This window comes from Rhizophagus irregularis, chromosome 26 (assembly GCF_026210795.1).
Source record: "Rhizophagus irregularis chromosome 26, complete sequence".
Lineage (NCBI taxonomy): Eukaryota > Fungi > Glomeromycota > Glomeromycetes > Glomerales > Glomeraceae > Rhizophagus > Rhizophagus irregularis.
In genome coordinates this window covers 567509-585443 of record NC_089454.1, presented here as the reverse complement: position 1 = coordinate 585443, position 17935 = coordinate 567509, and the positions used below count along the sequence as shown (strand labels likewise).

Genomic DNA, 17935 nt, shown 5'->3' with positions numbered 1-17935 from the left:
CCATCAACCTCACGAGGATCAAAACTTTCGTATCAACTCTCAATTAGTGAAATTATATGGCGTGTTCTTAATAATCCGATGCTAATGAAGCATATGTATTTTGGACCCGGCATTAATTCTGAAGAAAAATCAGAATTTTGGCATGGAAATTTATGGGGGAATCCACACTTTTTGGACAACACGAAATATTAATATCAGAAGGTTATAAATTAATACACTTTGATACAATTATAATTTATTATCATTGATAATATTTATTAAAGTTATTTATTTTTAATAAATAGTATTGTACCGATCTGGTGATTTTGTTTACTATCATGATGATAATGGTCAAAAAAAACTTGGAAGATTAAGATCAATTTTAAAAAATCATGATGGATATTATCAGTTACGAATTCAAAAAATTTTGGAATATAGTGATTTACCCGGAAATTTAAAAGGGTTACCAAGACAACGTCGTTCTATTACCGGTGAAGTATGGTTACAAGACGAACCATTTTTAATTATAATGACTTCTCAAATTTTAGAAAAAGTAACTATATTGATGATGTTTCGACATCAAAATATTCCTGATGGTTCATTGCGGATTAGTGAAATAATTTATAAATGTAATGACCGTTGGCACGTTCGTAATGTAAAGCTTTCATACCTACATCCATCTGATTACATTTCTATTAGAAATCCACCATCATCATCTATGCCAATCTATAAGCTGTTTTTAGATCTTTATTATGATGATTTTGGTACATTTAGAAATGTATACCATTCTCTAGGTGGTGTTTATGTACAGTTTGGAAATATGCCAGCACATCAAAGAAAGCTAATAAAGAACCATTTTGTTATTGGGTTTATCCCATTTGGAGGAAAATTTGACAAATTTATGATACCATTCATTTCAGAAATGAAGGAATTAGAGAAAGGAAAGGTGATGACTGTCCAAGGCACAAGATGCATGGATAATTGCTGGTTTAGGCGTTATTACGGCAGATTTACCTCAAGGTAACGATATGACAGGAAGTCTTAAGGTATTTTTTCAACTTAGTTAATAATATAATAATATAATTTTATGACAACTATTAAAATTTTTTAAAAAATAAATTTAGACGTAATGCAAATAAGGGTTGTCGTACTTGTAAAACTACTAAAGAATCATTGAGTGCTCACAATCAGGATATCGTAACAACATTACGTTATCATCATATTACAGACGAAGAAATCTTAAAAATTTCTCATGAGACTATAATGTCGTTAAGAGATCAACTTTGTACGGAATACGGTTTACGATCATTACCTAGTATTTTAGATAAATTAAAAAAGGGAAAGACATTTACAGAACGCCAGCAGGATGTTTATCGTGCGACTGCAGGAAAGATTGGGTGGCTACTAAAATTAACTTGTGAATTATTTTCACGAGAAGGAGAAGATAATTTTATCGAAATTTGGAAAAATTTTGAAATCCCAAAAAGATGGTCCGCTTACAAATCCGATTACTCACTACAATAGTTTTATGATGTCGGATTTACTTAGATTAGCTATGATTATGCCATTTTTGTTAAACCAGTTTTTAAAAGAATCCAAGTATCAAACGTAATGAAACAGCCAATTTGATTCAACAAAGAATTGATGCATTTCGAGCTTTTAGGGCTTCAGTTCCAAAAATTATTATATTCGGCTTGTTGGATACATATTGCAAAAACTATGAAAGCGGTTTTTAACAAGAAATTTACATCAGATAGCTATGAGGAATTGCAACAATGTCTTGAAGAAGAGTTTTCAATCCTTCCAAAGGTATAGTTACAAATTTGATATTGAAATGTGGAATAATTTCAAATAATTAACAATATTTTACTTTTTATAGGTTTTTGTAAATTTTGTTAATTTACCAAACATACACGTTAATATGCATCTTTTGATGCATGCTAAAACCTTTGGAACACTTATTAATACCCAAGTTGGTATAAAAGAAATGGTCCATCGTATTTTTAAGGGGATGGTACCAAAAACTAATTGCAAAAACATAGATTTAGATTTATTAAAGCGTTACAATACTTTATTTGCAATTCGACATTTAGCAGATGGTGGTATTGATCCAAGATTTAATAGATCTTGTACTGGATTTACAAATTCAAATTTTGGACAATTATTTTTAAATTGGTATGTTACAGAAGATAAATATTCAACTGAAGCAACTGAACAAGTTCAAGACGATGATGATGATACAAAAAGTAAGTATTTTATTGCATATAATAGTACATGTTTGATATTTATATTTACTAATCTTTTAATTTAGTTATATCTCCCCTATGAAAAAAAATCATCCAATTTTTGTACAATATTTGTTCAAGTCCGTGTGGAAATTGTACAATTATTGCAGATTTTTGGATAAAAATAGCTATGAAGTTTTTCAAAGCATATTAAAAGTATGCAATTTTTGTACAACTTAAATTTAAGATATAGAAAATGTTCAATTTTTGTGTGATTTTTATACAACTTAAATTTAGGATACAGAAAACATTCAATTTTTGTACAATAAAAATTGTGATTATTGTACAACTTGAAAATAGACTTAAATTTAGATACAGAAAGCAATTTTTGGGTAATCCTACTATACTACTTTCCATCTTACCTGTATGGTTACATTTGACCACTTTTAGGGTCGAATGTAGCCACTTTTAACCATTACAAATAGATTTTCCTAAGTAAAGTGATTTATGCAGTAAGGTTACATAAAATTCAACTGCATATTTGCTTATAAATGGGCATTTTCTGGACCCATTGGTGAAATTTTTGTATCATCTTGTAACTAAAAAAAAGTCAAAAACTTTTTATTAGGTTACACAATTAGTTCTGACCGGAATTATAATTTGGCCAGAATTATGCGGTAAAAATCAACTCTTAAAATTATATATGTTGATCACGTGATCTGATCGTCAAAATAAATATGACGACGCGAAATGTTTTTGTTTATGTTTTTTTAACCTTTTAACTTTTCTTCAACTTTCTTTTAAAATATCAGGTAAGAAAAACTTGTGTTCATTATCTTTTTATTTTCCTAACTTTTTACATTTTAATGTTACTAACTTGCTTTCTTCACTAACTTCATACTTTTTTTTATTACTAATACTAATAATTTACTTTTTAACACTACTAATTTGCTTTCTTCACTAACTTCATACTTTTTTATTACTAACACTAATAATTTAGTACTTTTTAACACTACTAATTTGCTTTCTTCACTAACTTCATACTTTTTTATTTAATACTAATAATTTACTTACACTAATAATTTACTTTCTTCTTTGATAATACTAATTTACTTTCATGTTACTAACATACTTTATTTTATTTTATTTTCTTACAAATTTTTATATTTATGATTATATCAAATTTAGTATTTTATTTATGAAATATTGTGTATATTTTTTATATTTTAAGTCAATAAAAAAAATTCATAATTTCACTTTATAAATTGCCTGTTATTACTGTAAAATTTAACCTATAATTCCTAAAATATGGCCTAAAAAAATTTGGCTCAAAAATCACACAATAATTGTATAAATTCAGGTCAAAAATAGGATAATTATTGAATGAATTACCATGCAATAATTGTGTGATTTATTGCAATTTTTAGCACAATTATTGTATGGTCAAATATACAGAAATCGTAGTGAATTTAATTGAATGATTTTTCAACAAAAATCACACAGACTTTTTTCATAGGGCTCCAGTAAACTTTATTTCCAATATTTCATTAAAAAAAAGAATGCCAAAGCAGGAACGTGATAAACTTCTTTTAACTTTACATAATTTTAAAACTGAATTGTTTTTATCTTATGTGGATATGAAGTTTGAGGCGGCACTTATAAACTCTTCAATTAGTTGGTACAAATTTGCATCATATATGATTGAAGAAGAAAATGGTATCCTTTCAAAAGTTACTTCATCAAATCCGATGATTTTATCGCAATTTATGAAAGAAGATCATGAAGAATCTTATGCAATAATCAAAGGTATCTTTCAACCTAAGGGTAACAATAACAAATATTATGCATTTATTGTTGTGAGTTGGTTTGAAGATAACTTATGGTTGAACATTCAGTATTAAAATGTCCACTTTACCGTCTATGCACAGGAGATAAATGGAGATGTATTTTTCCAATTACTGTAATAGATAATGTTCAAAAAGTACATTTTATTCATAATTGTAATTCAGAAAGGTGCCAACTACCAAATCACGATACTACAAATAGAATTTGGATAAAAAATAATTTTTATTTTACAGCCATATAATTATATTAATTATATAAATATAATAAAATAATTATTTTAATTTGTATCGTATAAAATTTTAACCAATAAAATCATATGCATGATGTAATAATAAATTAAAATTAACCAATTAAAATCACTTTAATTACATGCATGTGATATCATGCATGTGATATCTAAAAATAGCTAAAATTCGCGTTTATTAATGAGATTTTTTTTGTTTATTTTCAAAAATACGCTTTTCTCTTGTCTTTTATATTAATACTTTACGGTATTTTAGTTCGTCTCTTCTTTTTTCTTTTTAAAGTATACTTTAATTATCTTTTTACAATATTAACAATACTTTGGGACACTTTAGTTTATATATTCAACATAGTAAGACACCCACATACGAAAAGCAAGAATAAAAGCAAGAATAAAGAAAAGAAAATGTACCCGCCACTCACATACGAAAGAAAAGAATAAAAGAAAGGAAAAATGTACCCACCTACCCACATACAAAAGAAAAGAAAAAAGCCGTTTTTTAAATAAATAGTGGAGCTGTTAAGCAAGGTATGAAAATAGGATATACGCGTATTTTTCATATTTTTTTTACAATATGTTGTGGTTTGAGTATTTTTTTGTTAGACTGTGGTATAAATGTGAATATATTTTTCAACGGCCATGTATCTATTGCTTGTTAAATATATTTGCAATTTCTTTGTTAGACTGTGGTATTACAATATGAAGTGTGAATATATTTTTCAACGGTCATGTATCTATTGCTTGTTAAATATATTTGCAATTTCTTTTGTAATATTTGCTTTAGCCTGGAAGAAAATGTTGTAAAATAGGGCTGGATATTTATGGCATTTTCCGCCTTCCAATTACTTTGTCCGGGGGTAGCCTGACAATTTGTCGTTATCCGTCAGTCGTAGCAACCAGCATTTTTTTTACAATATTATGATTTTAAGAAACAAAACACTTTCAAAAAAATTTAAAGAAAGAACTAACTTAAAAATATTATCATTTTTATTATTCTTTACAAAATCCCGGAATTACCTGCTCTAACTATTATCCCAAGGTTATGTATTAAATTTTAAATATATTTTACAAAGAGTACATTTTATTAATCATGATTGTTTTTTTTATTTTTTTATATATATATATATATATTTTAAAATTGAAAATGACGTATCCATCCACTCACATACGAGAAGAAAAGAATAAAAAAGAGAAGAAAAGAATAAAAAAGAGAAGAAAAGAATAAAAAAGAGAAGAAAAGAATAAAAAAGAGAAGAAAAGAATAAAAAAAAAGGAAGAAAAGAAACGTACTCCACTCACCCATAATAATCCACTAATAAAAAATTATTATTATTAATGTATAATAAATAATAAACATATATTACAATAAAAATATTTTTGTGATGTTAATTCGGTGTTAATATAATATCATTACGATGTAGTTACGATATTAAATAAATGTAAAACATTTTTTGTAATATTAATTCGATATTAATATGATATTATTATGATGTAGTTACGATATCAAATAAAATTGTAATATTAATTCAATGTTAATACGACATCACTACGATGTGGCTACGATATCAAATAGATGTAAAATATTTTTAATATTTTTGCAATATTAATTCGATGTTAATATGATATCACTACGATATGGCTACGATGTGGTTACGATATCAAATAAAATGTCAAATATTTTGTAATATTAATTCAATATTAATACGACATCACTACGATGTGGTTACGATATCAAATAGATAAAATATTTTTGAATATTAATTCGATGTTAATATGATATCAATACGATGTGATTACAATATCAAATAAAATGTCAAATATTTTGTAATATTAATTCAATGTTAATACGACATCACTACGATGTGGTTACGATATCAAATAGATGTAAAATATTTTTGCAATATTAATTCGATGTTAATATGATATCACTACGATGTGGTTACGATATCAAATAAAATGTCAAATATTTTGTAATATTAATTCAATGTTAATACGACATGGTTACGATATCAAATAAATGTCAAATATTTTTGTATTATTAATTCAATGTTAATACGACATCACTACGATGTGATTACGTGATAATATTTACATCGCATAATGATCGCTGCGATATCGCAGAGATATCGAACTAATCTATGTCGAATAAATATAGTTACGACTAACTTAACGACGTCGAATCTATTTTTTATCAAAATATCGTAATGATATCGTAATGATATCATTGCAATATCTAATCAATATCGATTGTAAACTCCAAGTTTCAGCAAAGTAGTTTTAATTTTTTTATATTTAATCTTGTATAAAGTATTAATAACTAATAAAGTATTAATATACTAATAAATAAATTACATATAAAAATATTTTGATGATTGCATCCCACTGGGTAGATATAGTTTATGATAATTTGTTTGTATGATATATAAACTATATATCAATAAAGCATATATAAATCATTTAAAAAAAAAAAAAAAAAATTACATACTAAGAAAATAATCATTTACTTTCATAGTTCCAAAATCCATCTAACAGTATATATGTAGAATCCTTTTAGAATGACAAGTAGTTTAATACTTACTAATATTAGTTTTAATTTTTTTATATTTAATCTTGTATAAAGTATTAATAACTAATAAAGTATTAATATACTAATAAATAAATTACATATAAAAATATTTTGATGATTGCATCCCACTGGGTGGATATAGTTTATGATAATTTATTTGTATGATATATAAACTATATATCAATAAAGCATATATAAATCATTTAAAAAAAAAAAAAAATTACATATAAAAAGAAAATATTAAATTATTTTGATTTTTTTTTAAAACTAATTAATTAATAGAATTACTAGTAAAATTACTAAATTTTTTATATATAATAAAACATACCATATAAATAAATAAAAATATATAGAATTTTATTATCTTTTTTAGATAAAAACTTATAAAGTTTTATTAGTAAAGAAAAATGCATTAAATTACAAGAAATTTACAAAAAAAAATACTTTATGTTTTTTTTTAAATTTTTTTAAACTTCCTAATATTTATTATAAAATAATAGTTCTTTATATGAATTTTCTTTCCTCATAGTAATATATGATTTTAATAATGCATATTATCTTGCATCTATACTTTTAAAATATTATACAATTATTCTATTTAAAGTAATTTAATATACTTTAATAAATTTCTATTAAGTATAAGACTAGTTTTCTCCCCATATGATTTAACTCAGGTGATATTACCTATGTAAAATTAAATCATGTAGATTAGTTAAAGTTAGAGTTAGAATTAGGGATTGGATTAGGGAATTAGGATTAGAGTTATTTAGGATTATGATTAGGTGTTAGAATTAGGATAAGATTTGAATTTGCTAAAGTTATTAAATTTGATGATGTCATTTTAAAAATCAAAATTTCCAGTTATAAAAGTTATAAATTTTATTTTTTAATACAGATGATGTTACTTAAGTGATATTTCCCAAAGAAAAAGTTAGCAAAATTCTATTAATTATCAAATAATTAATTAAACTTTAATATTATTTATATATACTATTTATTAGTATTATTTTTTTATTACAGAACTTCATTTTAATACTCCTAATAGAAGTTTTCAGAAAAAAGTTCAAATTTACTAGTAATTTTACCAGTAATCCTATTGGTTAATTGATCTAAAAAGAAAAAAATTATAACAATTTAGTGTAATATTTCCTTTTTTAAATGTAATTTATATATATATAATAGGATTTTTAAAAATTCTTAATTATAGTTTCTGGTAACTTATCTTATAAGTAAATAGATCCTTTTATTATTTAAGGAACAAATTGCCACTCAACCGGAGAATTTTAATAATGCCGATTTATGCAAATTATTGCTAAAAATGGCTAATACTTCTTTTTTACCAGATTGTCATATTATCATGTGATATGATACACAAATTTTAAAGATGGTAATTAATAGTGACAATCCTAGCTAAGTCACTTGCAAAGTTTAAAATCGCTAGAGTTTCACATCTTTGACTTTTTTATGTAGAAACGCAAGATTCTGACAGTAAATTTCCTATTAATCCAAATATTGGATGAAAAATTTTTGAATATTTTTCACTGTAACTAAGCTATATTTGGTTTTTTATTTAGTTTTTAAATCTTTATTTAGCTTTATTTGAATCTTTTTAATATTCACATTCTTTGTTAAACTTATACAAGCTTTTACTAAAACTATATACGTATACATATAGTGCAAGTTTATGAAATATTTTTTTTAGACATTAAAGTTATTGTATACTGTTTTTTTTCACTTATTGGAAAAAAATTTATAGTAAAGAACAAAAAATTCCAAAAAATTTTTTTTTATTAATTACAAAATCCATAAAATTAATTATAGAATGTTTATCATTTTTACCAATTGAATGATGATCTGTCTCTTAAATATTTTTTTAATAATATTCTGGATTTTTATATAATAAACATTTTTATTGTATTCTTATACTTCTATTTTTATTATTAGTCTTTTGTATATTAACATATTTTGTAATTTCATATATTGCATTTTTTTTCACTATTATCTCCATATAATTTTTTAATTTTTACTCTTTTTTTATATAATAATATTACAAGCTTTAGTAATATAAAAATCTATTATTTGATCAATTAATATTTATTATAAAAAAATAATATTATTATTATTTTGGTAATATTCAATACTTTCTAAAGTTATTTTTTCAAAGTCCTACAATTAGTTTCCCTAAAATTTTACTATAATTTTATTATAATTTTAATAAGATTTTAGCAATTTTAGTATTTATAATAAATGCTGTTAAGTTTTATTTTTTTTTAGAGTTTTACCAACTTTTTAATAAAATTTTTATATAGTTTTAGTAAAGTTTTGCTATTTTAGCATTTTGCCAATTTGCTAAAACTCTCTAGTTTTTCCAGTAATTTTAGTACTTATTTTATATTATTATCACCATTATGATTCTTTTATTATTTAAAATAAAGTCTTTTAATAATTTCATTACTTCCAGTTTTGCAGCTTTAATAACTACTTTAAATCAATTATTTTAAGAAAAATATCTTTATTATAATAAAATCTTTTTAATTATATTATTAATAAATTCTGTATTCTATTATTTTAAAATTTAAATATCACTATTGGGTTGAAATAATAAAAATATTTTAACTTAATAACAACTTTGATTTAAATATAATATTTTAAATATATATATAAATTTTACTTTCTAAAAATATTATTATTATATATATTACTATCATTATTCAAATAATTCAATACTTAGAATATTTCTACATATATAAAATACTTTAATAAATAATTGAAAATTTTCTTTTAATTTTGTTTTAAAATACTTAATTATATTTTGCTAAATATAATAAAAATAAATATTCATAAGTAGCTGCATTAATTAAATCTGATTTTAAATTTATTTAAAAAATTTTAATATATTATTAGTTACTTTTATTAAACATCATAAAATCTGAATATAAATAATTATTATCTTATTTTCTATCAATATATTTGCAATATTTTGAAATCTTTCATAATTATCTTTAATTATAAATACAAATCCTAGCTAGTAAAAAGAATGGCAGTCAGTTTTTTTAATATTACAAATGTAATTTATAGTAAAATGTGATTTTTTTTTATTTTCTGAAAGAAGAACAGAAAATACATATATTTCATTATTTAACTAATATTTGATATGCTTATCTACCATGTCAATAAATGCTTCAATTTAGTATTGTATACTATTCGCACTTTTAACTAGCGCTCTTTTATTATGATATTTTAATATTTTCTTAACTTTTTCACCATTCAGAGGTTAAATTGAGATAAAATTATCACTATTAAATTCCTCTTGATTATGTGGTTTGAATGGTGGTCTTAAAATTTCTGTGTAATATCTGTATAATGTGATAGTTCAAGTATAATAGTAAGTATAATGAATTTTTATGTTGCATAAAGATAATCATTTTTCAAAAGCAATATAAAAGTTCAATAATATAATAAAAGACTATTATTTAAATCTTGTAATTATTGCAAGGAATCTAATAATTGTAATTTTATTTCAATACAAACTTTAGTAGATGAGAAAATGAAGTTTAAACTTTTTATTTCAAACTTTTATATCAAATTCAATTTTAATGTAAAAATTATCAGTAGTATTTCTCTATGGTAATATAATATAACAAAATGCAATTATAATATTTGGCAGTTAAAAGTAAGTAGTTTTTTTTTTAAAAAAATTGGAATTTATTATTATGTAAGATTTTATGCATTTTAAAAAAATTTGTAGCAAATTATTATTCTCTGATTTCTATTAAATTTATAACTTCTTTGTTTTTTAGAAGGTAAAATAAGCATAAAAACAATGATAAAATTTCCATTTTTTTTATTGCTTTTTAAAATAGTATTTTAAAAATCCATTGAGCATTACAAGTTTTAATTTAAATAGGAAAATTCTGATTTCATATCCAAAACAACAAATGATATTCGCACTGCCATTCTTTTCATTAGAGACTGTATATCAGTTTTTTTTAATGAAATAACTAATTTTAATAAAAAAATTGATTTTATTAAAAAATTGATATATTAGTTTTTTTTAATAAAAATAAACCAATTTTATAACTAGTTTCTGATATGAGATAATAAGTAGTTTAGTAATTAATAAATTAAAATCGATAATGATAGTTCTTATAGTATATTTATTTGTACTTTCTATTTTTATCTTAATAAATTGCTACAAGTAACAAAAAAAAGTAAACCAATTTATTAAGAAAAATTAATATCTAATTGATTTTATTATATTAGTAATCTAATCAATTTTATTAAAAAAATCAGTATATTAGTAATCATTTTTTTTATTAAGAAATTTAATAATTTATAAATCAGTTTAAATCTAATTCAGATCTGATTTGATTTTAATTAAATTATATTTTTTAATCTAATTAAATTATAAATCACAAATTTTATGATCTGATTTTTTTTTGGTAGTTGTATTGCATTTGCCAGTTTATTAAATTAAAGAATACAAGATAAATAAATTACAAGTATAACTAAAAACCTAATATTATTAATTAACAAACTATCTGTTATATTAAAGTAATACTTATACATGCACTATCGGATGGTCAGATTGTATTAATAAAAAGTAAATATTTGAAATATTACATTCTTAGCCAAATGGTATCACTTTCTTTTACTAGTTAATCACGAGACTTATTACACTAAAATAAATAACCCAACAGCACCCAGAAAAATTCTTCTATCACGTGATATGGTTTTATTTATCACATCGTTACACCCTTGTCCGAGTTTCACTGTTTATATTTATCTGAGGGACAGATTTTTTCAAGTAGATGAAATTCTATTTGTCACGTTTTATTCATCACATCCTAAATCTTAGATCACGTGTCAGTGCATAACGCCGGCCGAGTTCGAAGAATTTTCTGGGTGCCGTTGGGGTAGTTACACTAGAATTGATTGACATGACATTTGATTTGAATTTGATTTGATTTAATTTAATTTAATTGGTCAATTTGACAAATATTTGATATTTAATTTAAATTTAATTTGAATTTAATTTGATTTGACAAATTCAAATTAGTTTCATATTTAATTTAATTCAATTTTGAGAAACCCTACACTATACTACAATCATTATGTATTTTTCCTACAAGTAAAAGTGTAAATATAAAGATAACTTGTATATGCTTCTTAATATACTCATCCAAAAATTCAAATAGATTTCGATTAGTGATCTGTATACAAAACATAAGATCATGATACATAATACATTAATGACAATATAAAATAAGACCATAAAACTGCACAGACTTGATCTACTTTCTTGAATTGATAAAATAATTTTAATAGTAAAGGCCTATTATATCTGATAGTCCAAATTTCTTGATCATATAAAAGAAAATCTTCCATCAGATATTGTAAACATGCATTAAAAAATGGTAATGAAGGTTCATCCTTCTATAATTTCTTGAAGCTAAACCACTAAATATAAGCTCTATTCCATATTTGTAACAAATAAAAAAAATAAAAAAGAAAAAAATATACTAAAACAAATATTAAAAATGTAAATAATCTATAAAAAAAACTAAAATATTATGTAAAAAGTAGGTGATACTTTGAAAAGCTAGTTACGTTCGTATGTAATTGTGAAGTACACCTTTACTGTGAATTGCATTTAGTGCATAAAGACCCATAACCCTTTGTCGTTCTGTAATATGCTTATAATTAGTTAAAGCAGTACCAACAAAACTTGTACCAATAACGTAGCACATCCCGCCTCCATAGTAGCCATAACACATTAGTTTTGGAATGTATTCTCCCTGAATTGTAGAAAGAATTTGATAGATCTTGACTTCATTTTGCATTTCTTTCAAGATATATGGTGGAGATTTCCATAGATCGGTACATTTCAAGGCAATCGTATTTCCCCGAAATTCACATTTGAGTGTCTTTCTGCTTCGTCCCTGACCAAGAATACCATTAAACTTGAAATCAATAAAGGAGAGATTCTGGTTATTCTTCTGACCTTTATACAAAGTGCTAGAGGATGATGAGCCTGAGCTATTGTCAGAAGAGCTTTTTGTCCTAGGCCTTAAAGATCTAGTGTGTTTAGAAACCGATCCATCATCTTTTCTCGTAACTGACTCCGGAATTTTCAAAACATGAGAATAATAAGAATCGTCACTATCACAGCATAATTTCCGAACCATGTATGCATACGCCTTGAGAACCGGTGGAGATTCACTTGTTAATTTAAGGGTTTCTGAAATCCAGAGCTTTTTTGGGTTATTACTTGGCCGGTACAGAAACCAGTGCTTATTGTATGTTGAAAGAACGCCATATTGACATTCGTTTTCTGTCATATAACTAAAAATCTGTTTAATCACCGCTCTTGCTTCTGCACTCTTTTATAAAATTCTGGAAATTGGAGTTTCCTAACTTCTAAAAGGTATTCTGGCTTGATTTCAATTGGAAAGAGTAGTGTTGATTGAGCAAAGAAACAAGTAAAATCCGGATCACCAGGCTTTTTTGTATTTTTTCTCGAAAATTCATAGTCGGGTAAAAGCTCATTTAATACTTCGCAGATATTAAATTCAAAAATTGCTTGAGCGCTCATTTCACCAACGCCCGACCTAGAACGAGAAAATTGCGGTCTTTGATATCTTTTTTCATCAGTGAATTCATACAGATTCACACTCTCTAAGAAGTCATCCCATAGAAAAACATCATCTGGTACGTGATCACCTGAATTCGGAATAGATTTGGTTGAATTCCTTCATCTACATTATAATCCAAATTATAAATAAATAAAAACCTTTGTAATTTTGTTATGCGATCAACTGACGACTGACGTAATAGATCGATCAATTTCTTAATAGAAGCAGACGGGATAACGCTTCTTCGAGAGTTAAAAGCCTTATAGAATGACAAATGGTTATATTCGAAGAAGGCACAAGATTAAGTATATGGTATTATATAATTTATATAACAGACAGGTAAATCATAGAGGCGAGTAATAAAATAACTGCCTTGCGCGAGGCGTACAAACGTTAAACTACTTTATGATAGAACTTACTTGGTTATTCAACGAATTGACTAACGTTTCGACCTTCTTGCTGGTCCGTCAGGAAATCTATAAGGTTCAGAACGAAGTATTTTTTTAGTTAATTGGAGGAAGTCTAAACCGGCGACTCTCTCATTACGATTTTTTTTATAGTCATTGTTGTTAAGGTTCAAGTCCTTTGTTCGTAAATAACCGATAAGTTGTTCCGTATTAAATCTTTCAACGTCTTCTACCGAGGGATAACAGTACTCGTAGACATTTTCGATTTTTTAAAAAAAATATAAGGAAAAAATATGTATAAGAAATCTGTTGTAGTACAAATCAGTCAGACGATCAACAACGTTTTTTTTTTTAATAAGGAAAATGCTAGATAAGCAAAAGAAATGTATGATGCTATCAAAGAGGGAGGGAGTAGGCGGATCCTAGGTCATTTCATGTGAGTCCCAGCATCATCAATCCACCCTTCACAATCATATTTCATTTTTGTAATATTCCAGCCAGTTGAAAGCATGATTTACTGCGCTATATGTTGCATCAGCAAAGCAACAATTTTTACTGTACTGATTTGACATGTGCCGGCAATCACGATTTTTCAGCAAAGATCAAAATTCAAAATGCTGATATATATCAAGAAGAGTAATATGTCCGTCTTATTTTGGAACATCTATAGAGGGCAGAAAGATCAATTAACATCATAATAACATGTTTGAAGCTGAACAATAAAACTAATATACCTTATTACTTCTTTGCATTTATTTGGTTATGAATATTAATGTAAATATTGGTAAGTTTATAGATTTTATTAGTTCACTTGATTTTTGCTTATATTTGGGATTACATCTGGTTCTGAAATAAAAGCTTGGGTAGTCACTTGAGATTTGTCCTTTCTTCAATCCCTTTCTCAAATTGGTGTGAAGGTTGGTGATCAAGGTCTGGGTACTTTCCTTTGGAGATTATTCTCTGAAGAAAAACTACATTGATTTTTATTACTTTTATAATGTTGATAAAATTTAACTGGTCTTATAAATTTATATTTACAGTAAACATATGTAGTATTTTTCTTATCTAATCTAGATATATTATCAATAAGTCTCACCTATTATATATCATGTAAACTTTTGCCAAATTAGAAATATTTAATTATAACCTTTAATATTCAATAACTTTTTTTATTTTTGAATTATGAGAAAATAGGACTAAGAAGGGCCAGTTTTACTCTGAACTAAGATGTATTAATGTAACCAGAATACCTTGTGGCTGATACCAACTGTATATTAAGAGATATTATATGATTCAACATGTTAATAGGCTTCAGAATAAAGCTCTAATATATAATCAATATACTTCTAAAGTGAGACTTAGAGATGAGACTTAGTATATGTATACTTTTAAGATGTATTTTTTTGTTTTAAGTTTGCATAAAAAAAATGCTCTCAGAATGAATTTCAGTATATCAAAAAAATATTGGTATACTAAAACTTGTTTAACAATCCTTTGATTTATAAATTTATAACTTTTAAAGGTGAGAGTAGTGTTTTGATTTGTGATATAGTATAACCCTAATTGTTCTTGAAGAGTAAAAACATATTTTGTGAATAACTTTTAATCTAGCAGTTCGATTTTAATAATTTTTTTTATTTTGATCAGAGCAACAAAGTTATCGATTAAAAAAAGATCATTAAAATTGGATCAATAGATCCTGAGATAATTATTTTTGGAAGTCTAATCAAATTTAAATTTAGTTTGAATTGAATCGAATTTTAGAGAAAAATTTGATTCATACGAAACACTAGGTGAAACTCAAAGTAAGACTTAAATATGTTTGGCTAAAAAGTGAGATTTATTGTCTTTATATTTGCATAAAGAAAATGACTTTAAAAATAGTTTTTGCATATTGTAAAATTAACGGTATATTAAAATTGACTTAATAATTCTTAAATTAAAAATTTGTTATTCTAAACCAATAAATCTCACCTTAAAAAGGTGAAATTTATCATAATTGTAGAATAACATGAAAATATAGTATGCTTATTATATTTGCAAAGACTCACAAAGAGTATACTTGGATACTTCAATTTTTGGTACTCTTTACTCGTTTCTAAAGTAAACAATATATCATACTTTTTTCGTTATACTATTTAGAATTAAAATTGAATTAAAAAGATTATATAAAATAGTTTTATTTTTGGTATTTTAGGCTTAATTCTAAGTCAATTTTAATATCAGAAATTTGGATAATAGAAAAAAACCCCCAGTTCAATTTTAAGCTTAAATTCAATATCAGATTTATAATATATTTTAAACTTGTAAATTAATTTGGGGTTCAATAAAGATTTCATAAATTTCATATATCAGAAAAGAGGCTGGAAGGCTTCACACTTTTGTATAGTATATTAGTATCTATTCAGAAATTTTGTTCTAAAATTTCTGTTTTTGCTTATATATTTACTTAAAATTTTGTACTTAAGAAAAAACAGCTTTATAGTAAAAAAAAAGAAATTAACCTTGAAGAAAAAAAATAAAAATAAATAATCTAAAAAAAAAAAGATATAAAAAGTGTTTCATAATATAAAAAAAAAAAGTTTAAAGAAAATAAAAAAATAAAAAAAATATTTTTTAAAAAATGAATATGAAAATAAATAGAAAGAATCACTCATTCTTTCATTATTTATGATTGATTTAAATTTGATTTAGATTTAATTTATAAAAATAAATTAAATCAAATATTTTGCAAAATCTTATTTAATAAATTTAAATGACTAATATAAAAAATTTACTTTTTTAAAAACTCATATTTGAACATTTTATATACAAATAGAAATCATCTTATATTTATTATATTAAAATTTAATTTTTTTTAAATTAAAAATAAATTTTTAATATACCGTAAAGTCCCGAATATAAGCAACCTTTTTTTGTTATAGGGGTGCTTATATTTGAATAAATTTATATATTTGGTATATTGTAGTATTGGCCAAAATTATCATAGTGTTGGTTAAGGGTGCTTACTTTCGGGTAATATAAAATCTGGGGGTGCTTATATTCGGGAGATGCTTATAATCAGGACTTTATGGTAATATTATATATATAGCTATATAGTAGTAAGTGGTGATTAAAAATATTTAGCTACTTCAATTTTCCAAATTGTATTAATCATTACATATTAATATTAATATAATATAAAAAAGAATTTTTTCTCTAAGAGATGTCACCTAAGTGATGTCGCCTGTATTAAAAATTAAATTTATAACTTTTATAACTGGAAATTTTATTCTTTAAAATGACATCATCAAATTTAATAACTCCAGCGAACCCAAATCTTACTCTAAGCCTAACCCTTAACCATAATCCTAATCCTAACCCTAATCCTAATCCCCTAACCCAATCCCTAACCCTAACCCTAATCCTAACTAATCTACATGATTTAATTTTATATAGGTGATGTCATCTGGATTAAATCATATGGGAAGAAAACTAGCCTTATACTATAAAAAATATATTATTTTATATTTATAATCACAATAAACAAAATTTTTAAGCCTTATATTTTTCAGAATTTTACAGCAAATGAGTAATTTGTTCTATATTAAAATTGCTAAAATGTAAAATTTAAAATTTTTAAAATAAACATTTAACAGATATATTTTAATATTCACTATTCAGTGATCTTAAAAAGATTATTATTAACTTATTATTAGATTTATTTTAATAAGATGTATCAAATAGTACTGATCATATATCTTCATCATCAATATATATTAAATTAATTTTAATATAATTTAAACTACTATTTCAGAATCTATTAAAATTAAAAACATAAAATTATCACTATTCAATTTATTTTTATAAGACAAATTTAATTATTAAAATTGAATTATAGAATATCAAGTTATTATGATTAGATATATATTTTAAAGATTTAAATTTTAATATTATGACAATTTAAGATTATTTAACATTCTATTTAATTAGAATATGGATATTAAATTCAAAAATAATTTAGATAATTTTGAAATGTTAAAATTTATAAATTT

General features: G+C 24.0%; 3 protein-coding genes across 3 annotated transcripts; 2 read left to right on the top strand and 1 right to left on the bottom strand.

The window, feature by feature from the left end:
* Positions 1 to 152: 152 nt before the first annotated feature.
* OCT59_017291 (uncharacterized protein) lies at positions 153 to 1503 on the top strand (the record flags this gene model as incomplete). The annotated part of the gene is made up of 4 exons (XM_066137394.1): positions 153 to 201; positions 285 to 575; positions 973 to 1025; positions 1120 to 1503. The coding sequence occupies 4 exons, from the start codon at positions 153 to 155 to the stop codon at positions 1501 to 1503; spliced, it is 777 nt and encodes a 258-aa protein (XP_066003983.1).
* Positions 1504 to 1698: 195 nt separating this feature from the next.
* OCT59_017290 (uncharacterized protein) lies at positions 1699 to 2307 on the top strand (the record flags this gene model as incomplete). Its single annotated transcript, XM_066137393.1, has 4 exons — positions 1699 to 1788; positions 1859 to 1955; positions 2166 to 2225; positions 2291 to 2307. The coding sequence occupies 4 exons, from the start codon at positions 1699 to 1701 to the stop codon at positions 2305 to 2307; spliced, it is 264 nt and encodes an 87-aa protein (XP_066003982.1).
* Positions 2308 to 12465: 10158 nt separating this feature from the next.
* On the bottom strand, positions 12466 to 13200 carry OCT59_017289 (uncharacterized protein; the record flags this gene model as incomplete). Its single annotated transcript, XM_025311093.2, has 1 exon — positions 12466 to 13200. One exon carries the CDS (start codon positions 13198 to 13200, stop codon positions 12466 to 12468), a length of 735 nt encoding a protein of 244 aa, XP_025175071.2.
* Between the last annotated feature and the right edge of the window lie 4735 nt (positions 13201 to 17935).